The sequence below is a fragment of the Sander vitreus genome, chromosome 13, assembly GCF_031162955.1.
Source record: "Sander vitreus isolate 19-12246 chromosome 13, sanVit1, whole genome shotgun sequence".
NCBI classification, from domain to species: domain Eukaryota; kingdom Metazoa; phylum Chordata; class Actinopteri; order Perciformes; family Percidae; genus Sander; species Sander vitreus.
In genome coordinates this window covers 12,630,282-12,642,698 of record NC_135867.1, presented here as the reverse complement: position 1 = coordinate 12,642,698, position 12,417 = coordinate 12,630,282, and the positions used below count along the sequence as shown (strand labels likewise).

General features: G+C 42.2%; 1 protein-coding gene across 4 annotated transcripts in view; it reads left to right on the top strand.

Moving 5' to 3' along the window:
- crebrf (creb3 regulatory factor) overlaps nucleotides 1–12,417 on the top strand; it is a 36,476-nt gene that overhangs the window by 18,741 nt on the left and 5,318 nt on the right. For 3 of the 4 annotated variants that reach the window (XM_078265496.1, XM_078265498.1, XM_078265497.1), the window contains exons 4-9: nucleotides 5,581–5,756; nucleotides 7,647–8,803; nucleotides 8,971–9,168; nucleotides 10,095–10,284; nucleotides 10,636–10,709; nucleotides 12,143–12,262. In XM_078265496.1, the coding sequence (XP_078121622.1) occupies nucleotides 5,581–5,756; nucleotides 7,647–8,803; nucleotides 8,971–9,168; nucleotides 10,095–10,284; nucleotides 10,636–10,709; nucleotides 12,143–12,262 (1,915 nt within the window). Of the gene's footprint in view, nucleotides 1–488; nucleotides 612–5,580; nucleotides 5,757–7,646; nucleotides 8,804–8,970; nucleotides 9,169–10,094; nucleotides 10,285–10,635; nucleotides 10,710–12,142; nucleotides 12,263–12,417 lie in introns of all 4 variants that reach the window. The other variant, XM_078265499.1, reaches the window with a different exon arrangement.

Genomic DNA, 12,417 nt, shown 5'->3' with positions numbered 1-12,417 from the left:
TGAGTATCTGTCTACACTCATAAAAGGGATACCTCAAGTGTACATTAAAGACTCAGGCTACACTGCAAATACATTTCTCAGAAGAGTAACAAAAGAACCCACTGAAGACCTTGAATCCTTTACAACTTGGTCATTCAAAGATTCACCTTTTTGGAGATTTAACGGTCCTACCAGTCCAAGTCATAATCATGTCTGGGAGTACTTGTTTTGGGTGAGTGCAAATTACAGGCTCAGCTGATTATGTGACTGCACTACTGAGAATATGCGTGTGTATCATCTGGTGCGTCTGTGGGGAGCTGAATGGATTGACTGTGGGTATTCTCTACTGCGTTGAATGAACTGTCATTGCCATTGGGAGTGTCATCCAGAAGAGGAGTCTTCTCTACTGTGTCGGATTAACTGGGTAAGGCAACAACAACTTCACCAGGTTCAGTATTCTATCCAGAATGCAAAATCCACTGTAATGTTTTTTCATCACTGTCAAGTAGGTCATGAGGCAGATCAACACCATGGTCACTTCCAACACCAACCAAATCAGACAACAGGTCAACATCGTCTCTCAGCAGAAAACTGACAGGAAGGAGTAGGTTCCTGTGGACCGTTTTTCCTTGGTCAGTGACTGTGTCCTTCATGCGGTAGACATTGCTTGCTGATTGACTGACAACACTTCATAAGGAGTTAACACCCATTTGTCTGCAACTTTCCTTTTTCCCCTTTCACCTCTGTTTGACAACAAGACCCTGTTATCAACAGCCAACGGTGAGCCTTTTACCTTGCGGTCAAAGAGCTTGGCACGTCAGGCCTGTTCAGCTGAACTGTGCCTCTGAGCAACCAGTGCTGCCTCACTCAGGTCTCTTTTAAGGTGGGACACCAACTCTGAATGGGTTATGACACAATCATTCTTCCCACTTCATACTTCCTCATGTAGTCTGACTGGTGCGCGGAGGATAGGAGTCTTACAGGTACTGGGGTCGCCATTCTTCTTCCACAACAGTACTAAAGGGGATGACACTCACTGTTAGACTTTCTAATAATGCCACTCTCCTCCATGTCACTCAGGGCTGTCCACAGATTCTTATAATGACTTGGTGATATCCGGTAGTTGGCAAAATGGTTTGTCATCAATCAGACTGAAACTGTGAACAAAATCTTTGGCCAGGACACACTCCATCTTGTTCAACAAGAATAAAGACTCATGTGCTGTGATGATGTTAAGAAGTTTATTCTTCCACTCGAGAGACACTTCACATGCACTTAAGTGTAAATCCTTCAATCCCTTGTCCCTCAGAATGTCGACCAACTCCTCTTCCAACTTGAGAGACGGCTCAGGAATCTGAAAGGACTGGACATTACCCTGGACACTTTGAACCTCTGGGAAGTCCTCTACTGCAATGCACAGGGACACATCACCGATTTTTGCATTCCTTCTCAGTGTCACAGGGAGATTAGTGGAGTGGGCTCTATGACTACAGTACTACACACAGACACTATAGCCTTACTAGGGAGTTTACCCCAAACTAGGTATTCATTCTGTGGCTGCGATGTTACACTACTCGTAAGCTTAGCTGTACCCACTTTTTATGGCACACTTTACCATCTCTCTTAGAAAGCAAGGACAAACCCTGAAAAGGTTCATCCATTCCATCTCCGCTTGACATGGTCATCAACTTCCAGTAGCTGATGGTGCTCTTCAGTAAGGCCACAGAGCTTTGATAGTGTTGCTGCCAAGAGTCAGTTATTCTGTCTGGCCTGTCACAACCAAGAGAGGGATTATCATTTTACATCCATAAACAGACTACATATAACAACTTAGGGGTAACTTGGTGACCTCCACATCAAACAACAACAATATCATCTGCCGAATACTTTTATCATGTTACATGCTTTCTACAGGTTAGCTTGAGCTGCTTCCTCAGGGTGCATACCATAGAGCCATTGCCAATCAGTGCCTTTAGCGTCGGGCCATTTTAAACAAACATGGGTATAGAATAAAGTCTCAGACATTGTTACCTGCTGTGGGCATTGGAAAATAACAGTCTGATCAGAAGGAGCTTTTACGTAGCACATATATGGACTTATAGCCACCTGTATTGCAAATAGGAGGCTGACTATTCAGATCTGCACTGCCCTTTCCCCTCTCGCAAACCTGTTAGTTTCCCTGTCTAGATGGTAGTAGGGTAGTCCACGACACCGGACAATTACGTCGGGAATGGCCGGGTGACTGACACTGAAAACATAGACGATGCACACGGCAGGGGACTAGGGCAGATAGAGCACCATCATTACAAATGGCACCGGGTAAGGCATCTAAGCCATCAATTCTTGGGAGTCTGGCATTGTGTCGACCTGAGTTAGGCTGCTGTACGCTTGAATTGCGCATCACAACTTTCTCCAGCATGTCAATACTTCCCTTTTTAGATAAGCCTGGTCTGCAGATCTACACTGCTGTAGTCCAAAGACATGGCAAGAGCAAGAAGCTGCATTAACATCAACTTGTAAAACATTTGCCTTGTCATTCATACCAAGACTGAATCAGATCCATCCCCTCTGAGGGAAAGAGGCTCTTTGACTTTTCTTTGCAAACCAAATGGGCCTGGGACTGATCAAGTTTTGGTGGCTGAAAGTGTTACAGTTCAGTGTGTAAGTCATTGTGTATGTCTCACCTTAGACTAGGTGGGCTGAACTGAGACATAATATTGTCAGCTATCTGCTGTCCAGTAATGTAGGTGATTGAGCCCACTTGGCCTAACAAGTCAGGTACCATGTGGGATGTTGACGTACTAACTGGTTGCGTATGTGGGTTATGCACGTCAGTAAGGTTGGGGGGGGGGGGGGGGGAAATCAGTCGAAAAGTCAACCCCATCCATTCCCAATTCAACGTTACTGCTAGCAACAGGACAACCAATTAACGAAGTAGGTAATTGCAATACATCCTTCCTCCTATCAACAGAAGCTTGAGTTGGGTTGGTGATTCAAGTGTAGTGTTACTCATTACAAGAATGAGTTGTTACAAGAAACACAGCAATGACCAACAAAGGAAAACAGCATCCAAAGAAAAACGCAAACATTTCAGCAGAGCTAAAGTCCTTTCCCACATACAAAGGATAATGCTGAGAGCCGTCCCAATTCTATAGCGATTCGTCAACATGGCAGGCAGACATCCGCTCACTCAATGGTACAGTCACAGCACCAATGTGACAGTCTTCTATGTGACAGTCTCACTGTGTTCTGTACATGGATCTGCATATGGGGAAACCAGTATCAATTAAGATGGGTATTTCAACAGCATGGACAGAGGTGTAAACAGCCCTACACAACACACAATATGTCAGTCAAAATGGAATAGCTCCAGAAGCAGTGCAAAATAAGATAGATTTAGCATTCGGCGCTGAACCCGAAATGAATGGCTCAAATAAACGGCATTCGCGCCTTAATAACATCTTAACAAAATACAGCATAATAAAACATTTTGTGGTGGGCTTTATTACATTTTGGCTGATAATATCACTACACGTTTAACATGCAACTACCACAGCATTTATCGAAAGTTCTACTACCCATAATTTGATACTCCTAGTACTGCACTGCAATGTGACAGTTAAGCCAGCAGTCAGCACTGTACCCATTTATGCATGAATTTAATAGAAACACATTGATGCAGAAAATGTATAAAAATCAAATTTTCTCTGATAGTATACTGTTCATTGTTATTTTTTCAACCCCAGTGTTTCCCCTATAGTTGTACAGGCATTGCCGGCCGCCTGGCCAACAGGAACCTCCACCAGGCCAGAAAAAGCTTTTTCTAAATGACAAAAATAATGCCAAATATCCATTGTGTTTCCCCTATATTCATTCTGCAGCGGTGCACCGCCATGAACTGCAGCAACTCACTGCCGTGAGTCCATGAACAAGGCAACTGTCTGTGGTTAGTTCAAGTCGGTAACAGCAAGCTCGGTAGTAAACGACAGATTTGGGGTTTTTGTGTTTTTAGCTGAGCTGGAACAGAGAATATTCGGTTCAAACAGATCAGTGATGCCGTTTTGCCATCGTTGTTCTCCGTGAAGTTTGCTGGAAGTAATGTAGTGTTTTATACATAGACTGTAAAAAATAATGGATGGAGCTTCCGGGTCTGAAAAGTGCGTAAGTGCCTTAAACCTGCATTCTATCTAATTTCCAGCAGAGGGCAACTCCACTGGTTGCAAAAAGAAGCCGGCGTGCATAGAAGTTTATGAGAAAATGACCCTACTTCTCACAGATTTATTACCTCAGTAAACATTTTAATGAGTTTATGGTCTCAATCTCTAGTTTCAGGTCTTCTTCAATACAGCATGATGTTCATTTTGTAAATAATGGTCCCATATATTTTAAAATGACGATAAAGCAGGGGATGCTTCAGGGCATGGCTACATGTCGACTTGTCAATCATGATAGAGGCTTAGCAATGCGTATCCATGGCACTGTGTACATTAAAATAGCTGTGAACTTGTTTTTGTGTGTTGTGAGTGTTTTTGCTGTTAAATGTTGACCCTCTCACTGTGCGTTTCCTTTCAACAAAGTTAATTGGAACATTTTGGTCGCCTAAAAATGTCTTGTTTAGCGTTCGATAGCAGCCAACAAAGGCTAGCTAGCTAGCTAGCGCTCATGTTAGCTGGTAACTTATTTACCCGCCAGTAAAACTCTGCTGGATGACTTCAGAAGGGTTAAAAATCTGCAACTTTCCCTCTTCGGCGTTCGGTGACATCACTGATGCTACGTCCATTATTTTTTTTAACAGTTTATGGTCTTAATTGGAGTGACTCCATTTAAAAAAAATAGTTATATGCTACATTGCTTGTAAGTAAATAATGGGAGTAACAGGCGAACCAGCTTTAAAATTGACATATTTTCTTTTTAAATGTGCTGTGCGGTGAACCCAATTTGTTGCAAAGTAACAAATGGATCATGTGGATTTCGAAAAGTAACTGATATTTAAAGAAACTTTAATGTATTAAATTGATAATGGAATTTAGTGTTTCACTAACATATGTACAGGAACATATATGTAGTGATTTCTGGTATTTTACATAGTGTTCATCTTGTACTATTAAGGTAAAAGTCAATTTCTCCATACAGTTTATTTCATTAACAATTGTAGTCCTGTCGATCTTTTGTTGGTAAGTCCATTTGCACTATTTTTAAATAAAGGTTCATCTTTGATAGGGGAAAAACTTAAATAGTGTTTCATTTTCTGTCTCTGCTATCACTTGTAGGTTTCTTTACTTTCTACCATGATTAATTAGATTTCTGGCACGAGAGGGGCTTCCTCTTTTGTTGTCAGTTATTGCAAAAATAGTGGTCAAACTAACTGTTTATATGTTTTATTAGGATATACCATAATATTAGTTACTGATCTAAGTCAACCAAATTGTTTCAGGTTGCAGTAATCAATTTTCTTTGTGATTTTAAATGTCTATGCAAGTTAACAAAATCATCAGAATATGAACTGTAAGAACAAAAAGTAAACAAAATAGAATAAATAATAGACCATCTTCTAACCCACCACCTGCTTGACTCACCTTCATGTTTTCATCCTCGCTACAGGACAGAGACATAACCCACCGGCAGAGCCCCTGTAGGGACAGTAACTTGGGGGTCGGGGACAGAGGCAAGGAGGTGGAGGGCTGTGTGGATCAGCTCATGGATCTGGGCGAGTGTGAGACGGTCTACAGCAGTTCAGCGTTCGAAAAGTGGGACTCCTACTGGGAAGACGTCACCAGGTACTGAATTATTTATATGTGCGTGCTGTGGATTATTTGAGTTTGAGTTAAAACAGCAGCAAGTAAATAAGACAAACTCAAATGCCTTACTGCGTTTCAACACTCTTTCTGAAGTTGAAGGAGGCTTGCATTGCCGATAATTTTGCATAACATTACCTATCTATTGTGCAATAACTAGCGTGGTTTTAAATTTTAATGCTACAGGAGGTTGCATTTAGTGTCCACTTGACTTTTCTAATGGGCAGCAAATTACCAGCTCTGACAAAGAATCGCCTGGGGAAAAAAAATCTATAGTATATAGATAATAGAAGAGTCATTTAGGTGATTTGGCTGGCAAAATTCAATATTTTTCTTATTGTCAACAATTCCTTGAAAAGACCCAAACCAAAAATGAATTAATCCTACCAACAAGAGCCTTGTGTATCCAAAGCCTGATATAACTCATTCCTCTTGTGCCATAGAGCTTCATTATTGGTATTAAAACTAGTGAGCCGCACTGTTGCACAGGGTGACATTTCCTTCATTATGATGGAAATATTACTGTAGATTACCTTGAGCCAATACCATATACATCGCCCTGCTGCTGTAAATACTCATTAAGGCACCAAATGCGTCTTAATGCGCAGCTGAAAATACACAAAAGTCCTATTTTCTTTTGCTCTAGTTACGTTTGATAAAAATGTTAGGGTTCTGGCATAGAGAAAGTTGTACTCAGTAGTTCCCTGCATCATGTGGGCTCAGGTTGTCTGACTTTTACTGTAGGAAAGCAGATGAGAAGTCAGTTTGTAAATGTTATGCAATAGGACAGGTGCCTAAAGGTTTTTATAGCAGTAGAGTTCAACATCACTGGCCGGTAATCGTCAAGGCAGGTCATCTTGGTCTGACACAGACAAAGGATGATATGAAGCAGGTAGCGGTTTTGCTTGAATGCAGGAAGTGGTTTAAGAGGCCTGTAAACAACAAAGCAGCCGCAGTCTCCTGAGATTGCAGGTGATGCTCCATCTGTCCTGCAGCTATCCTGAAGCTTTGCTGCCAAAATAGTTTCTGTACTCTCTCCTCTGATGTAGAGTGACTGCTGAAGACAAACAACAGTTTCTAAAGTCTAAAGGCGATTTAAACTGAGGTGGAATAGTGCTGGCTGTTGCAGGGTTGGGGGAATCTGCTGCTAACAGGGTTGATTAAGGTCATGTTTTGGTGGAACAGAGGGAACTGCTGTATCTTTTTGGCTAATGGGTAAGTCATTGTTTTACAACCTTGACTGTCCAGATTAGGTCCAAGCTGCGGATTGGTAGCTCTAATGTCTAATGGAGCCTGTGTTTCTGGGTCAGTAGAAGTCATATTCTCTTTGTGTTTGTGTGTTTTGAGGTACTGTGTTTGTCAAAACTGTAGCTACCAGATGTATTGCTGCTTCTGAGCTCTCTGTTTGGTTCTTGGATCTATAACTGAACCCAAAGCAAAAATTACATGTGAAAAAACAAATGTAAACTGATGGAAATCTGCTCAAGGCGGTTTGAATTAAGGCATAGATGCATGATTCAGACATGTTTCAACTTGAAATATTTTGCCGTTATCCCAAAACCGGTGCCATTGCACTTTTTAAATAGTGCAGAGGACATGTTTAGGGCTGCAACAAATAATTATTTCCATCATTGATTAATCTCTCAAGCGATCAATGAAATGTGCTGAAAAAGTTTTCCAGAGTCCAAGGTGACATCTTCAAATATCCTGTCTTGTCCAGATATATTCACGACATGAACTTATCTTTGCAATAGTCAGACATTTTTATACATATTTAGACCAAAAACAGGAAACGGTTACATTTTAAAGGTTATATACAAGACAATGAAAGCTTTAACTGTTAATGGAACTGCATGTGTCTGTGCTTGGCAGGTACACACGGCTGGCTAGCTGTGACATCTGGGGCACCAAAGAGGTGGATTTCCTTGGATTAGATGACTTCTCTAGTCCCTACCAGGACGAGGAAGTGATTGGTCGAACCCCGACGCTGGCTCAGCTCAACAGCGAGGATTCGCTGCCTGTGTGTGAGGCGCTCTACCCCCCTACTGACCTGACCCTGCCTGCCCCTCAGCTTCAGCCGTCCCAGCTTTCTTGTCACAATAAGAGACCCTTGGTCCCTGGCCAAGGATTGGGCCCCGGCACGGCACGGCCCTCCCCAAGCTCCACATCCTCTTCCCGTCCTTCCCACAGCCTTCTCCCAGACTTTCCTGAAACCTCCCAAAAAGCTACCAGACCTGTCCCCTCCAGCACCGAGACTATGGCCAAGACCCAGAACCTCCTCCGTCTCACACAGGACCACGGCCAAGCTCAAACCAAGCATCAGGGGCGAGGAACCAAGATGGCAGCCCCATCTTCTCACAGCACTGACTTTGTGCGGAAGGCTAAAGTCCGTGTGCATAAAATTCAGCCCGAGATGCCCTCCCAGACGGATTTTGAGAGGTCAGATCCACCTCTACCTCTCTCCCAGCCCCAAGACGAGAAGGCCTGCACTTCAGCGAGCGCCACCTTGGTGGTAATTCCTGTTGCTGCAGCCAGTGGCTCTGCCAGCTTGACGAGCTTTGAGAAGAGGGCAGAGGGAACAGGGAGGAGGGAGATACCTGTAGGCTTGTCTGCCACTGTGCCACAACTGGTCGAGGTTAGCCAGGCCATGGAGGGCAGCACCTCTGGGCTGGTTGGCAGCGGCGATAGTGTGGCAGGGGCTAGCGGCGGTGGCGGCGTTCTGGTTGTGGAGGGCACGGAGAAGAGCAAAGAGGAGGAGCACAACTACTCTCTGTTCCTGACCCGCAGCAGACTGGCCGGCAGAGTCCACTCCCAGCTGGAAGAGGATGAGGAGGAGGAGGAAGAGGAGGATGACGAGGAAGAGGCTGCAGAGGAGGAGGAAGGCGATGGGCTTGAGCTAGATGACGAAGACCATGATGAGGGTTTCGGCAGCGAGCACGAGCTGTCTGACAATGAGGAGGATGAGGAGGAGGATGAAGACTATGAAGCTGACAAGGATGACGACATGAGTGACGCCTTCTCTGAGCCAGGTAGCAACTATTCATCTTTATGCTTCTGGTTATGTGTGACCAATCACTGACTTTATTATTATTATTTTATTATTATTACCTTTCTGTCTTTATTTTCCCTTAATGTTTCTTCTCTGTCTTTCTGTTCCTTTGATTTTCTCCCTATTCCACTGTCTTGTTTCCTCCAGGTTGTGACATGGAGCTGATGGAGGACATTAAAGGCCTGACAGCAGGAGTCTCCAGCCGGAAGAGAGGCAAGCGTCGCTACTTCTGGGAGTACAGCGAGCAGCTCACCCCCTCAAAACAGGAACGCATGCTCAAGCCGTCCGAGTGGGACAGACACACGCTGCCTAGCAACCTGTTCCAGAAGAACGGGCCTCTCCATGGTATACATACACACACATACATACTGTGTATATATATTAACACAAGCTGGCACTGTAGAATATGAGCCTTCCTTTAAAACTTGTTTATGTTCAAAGGAAAGACTTTTCGATTATTGTATTTTTTACTTTTCAGTTCACCACCTCGATCACAGCATAAAACATATCGTATATGTCTTTTAGTGGGGCTGTGACGGTTTGGTTTTTCCACAACAGCAGCTGTGCTCAGCATGTTGCAGTGATACTACAGTTTAGGTGATCACATTGGAAATATTAAATAAATAAAAGGAGCATGTCTAATTTCTCACATAAACAGCACAGGCTTGCAAAGCATTTCTCTTGCATTAATGTCTGTATTTATTTATTTCATCCTTTTTTTTTTGCATTTCTTTGCAATTGTAGAGGATGACTTGTATTATATTTTTAAAAAATTGCTTCAAGTTTGCTTAAATTCAGTAATTACTAAGGGGTCCAACACACAGTGATAATGTTCTTTCTTACTGAACCTGTTATAGATCCACCACAGGTATCACTAACTGTGACTGAATGGAAAATGGCAGTTTAAAATATGTTTACTTCTGGTTACTACTGGTTTTATACCACAACAGCAATTGTTTTAATTAATGCTCTGCAAGATATTCCATGAACAGTAAAACAGTGAAAAAGTAACATTCAAATGAATTCTCCCACTCTGCCTTCGCATTCAAAATGAAGAGGGAAAAAAGAGTTTTGGCTGATAGAGGTGCAAGTAAAAATGTCATGATTAATTATTATTATTTAGATTATTTAACATATAAAAAAATTAATTAACTTGATAAACAATAACAAACCAATTGAAAAAGTGGACATGGCAACTACAATAGGTGCCATCTCACAGACACTGATTTTGATGTGTCTCTAATGCCTTCTTTTCATTGGTTGTCATAAAGGAAAATATATGTTGAAGAAGTCTCGCCGCACAGATGTGGAAGACCTGACTCCCAATCCCCGCAAGCTGCTGCAGATTGGCACAGAGCTCCGCAAACTGAACAAGGTGATCAGCGACTTGACCCCTGTCAGTGAGCTGCCGCTAACCGCAAGACCACGGTCACGCAAGGAGAAGAACAAGCTGGCATCCAGGTAAAACATGCCAGCATGTACACATTAGAGTGGCACAGACCTTTATGTACAATCCCGCTGACCTCAGCAGTATATGTTTTTTAAAAAAACATGTTTTTTTATGTGTTTTTTATGTGTTTTTTTATATATATATATATATATATATATATATATATATATATATATATATATATATATATATATATATATATAAAAGGTTGTATTGCTTAGAACATGATTGCAGGAGTATAGTTGTAGTCAAAATGCTGATTTGGGAGCAGTATGTCATGTTTCTCAGTGCCGACTGTTTGCTAAAAAGAACTCTTTTCTGTTATGCCTTAGTAAACTTCACTCATCTGTTGTGTATTTTAGAGCTTGTCGTTTAAAAAAGAAGGCCCAGTATGAAGCAAACAAAGTGAAGCTCTGGGGACTCAGCACGGAGTACGGTATGTTGCTTACGAAACAGTTTTCACACCAAGTTCATACACCTCTGCATCCATTTTATTCATGCCTTGATATACAAACCCCAATTCCAATGAAGTTAGGACGTTGTGTAAAACATAAATAAAAACAGAATACAATGATTTGAGAATCCTTTTCAACCTATTTTCTATTGAATACACTACAAAGACAAGATATTTAATCTTCAAACTGATAAACTGTATTGTTTTTTGCAAATATTCACTCATTTTGAATTTGATGCCTGCAACATGTTCCAAAAAAGCTGGGACAGGGGCATGTTTACCACTGTTACATCACCTTTCCTCATAACAACACCCAATAAGCATTTGTGAACTGAGGACAGTAATTGTTGAAACTTTGTAGGTGGAATTCTTTCCCATTCTTGCTTGATGTACAACTTCAGTTGCTCAGCAGTCCGGGGTCTCCATTGTCGTATTTTGCGCTTCATAATGCGCCACATGTTTTCAATGGGAGACAGGTCTGGTCTGCAGGCAGGCCAGTCTAGTACCCGCACTCTTTTACTACGAAGCCACGCTGTTGTAACACATGCTGAATGTGGCTTAGCATTGTCTTGCTGAAATTAGCAGGGACGTCCCTGAAAAAGACTTTGCTTGGATGGCAGCATATGTTGCTCCAAAACCTGTATGTACCTTTCAGCATGAATGGTGCATGCCTATTTCAACAAATGTAGTCAATGTTAACACAGTCACAGTCCGCAGGTATGGCAGGGTGAAACCAACATTGTATAATTTATAATTGATGACTCTATTCTATGATTCTAGTAATGCATGTAACCATGGCTATTTGTAATATATCACCCATGCTTTTGCCTTGTATGAGGTAGCTATAGGCATACTTAACATCAGGTTCAGGTGTATTATTTGCTTGTTTTAACAGAGGTATTAACGTAATAAGTTATTAGTGGTGAAAGTTAGTATGGCACACTTACACAAGAGTTGCGATGCTCCTATAGACTATCTGCACGTCCTCTTTAACTCCAGGAAAGTGAAAAAAATGTTAGGTTGGTTTATCCAGCAATCATGTAACGTTGGTAGCAGCAAATAGTCAGAGCTGGTAAACCACAATGAATAAGTCGCTACGGCTGTAGCAACCCCGCTCCCACTGCTGTACAGAGACTCGTACAACAGCGTGCTGTGTGTGTCGTCTTTTTTGCATGTGGGCCAAAAACTGTTAGATTCACAGTTCATTAATATTGAATGTGTTGCGTGTCCAAACTGCACCAAAACTGAGATACGGCATCATTGGGTACCAAGAAATACACCCGCCAAGTGTGAAGTAGATTCTTGGTTCTCGAGATATTTGACACACACACACACACACACACACACACACACAGAGTGTCCTCTATTTATAGTCAGATGTCAGTTTGTGTGCTCCACCATGTGTCCTCCTGTAGATCGGCTGCTGTTTGTGATCAATGCCATCAAGGAGGAGATAGTTGCCCGACTGGAGGACTCTGCTCCGCGTCCGACCAACATGGCTGACACTCTGGAGCATCTCATCCAGGAGACACTTGGTGAGAATTAAAGAGGGGGATGACTGAGTCATTTACAGCTGACAGACATAAACAGCTAGCATCATTATGAAATTCAAACACTGGAAGGTTGACAGCTGTTATTTAAAGATTCAAAGATTAAAGAACAAATAATATAATATATCCATACCTTAATG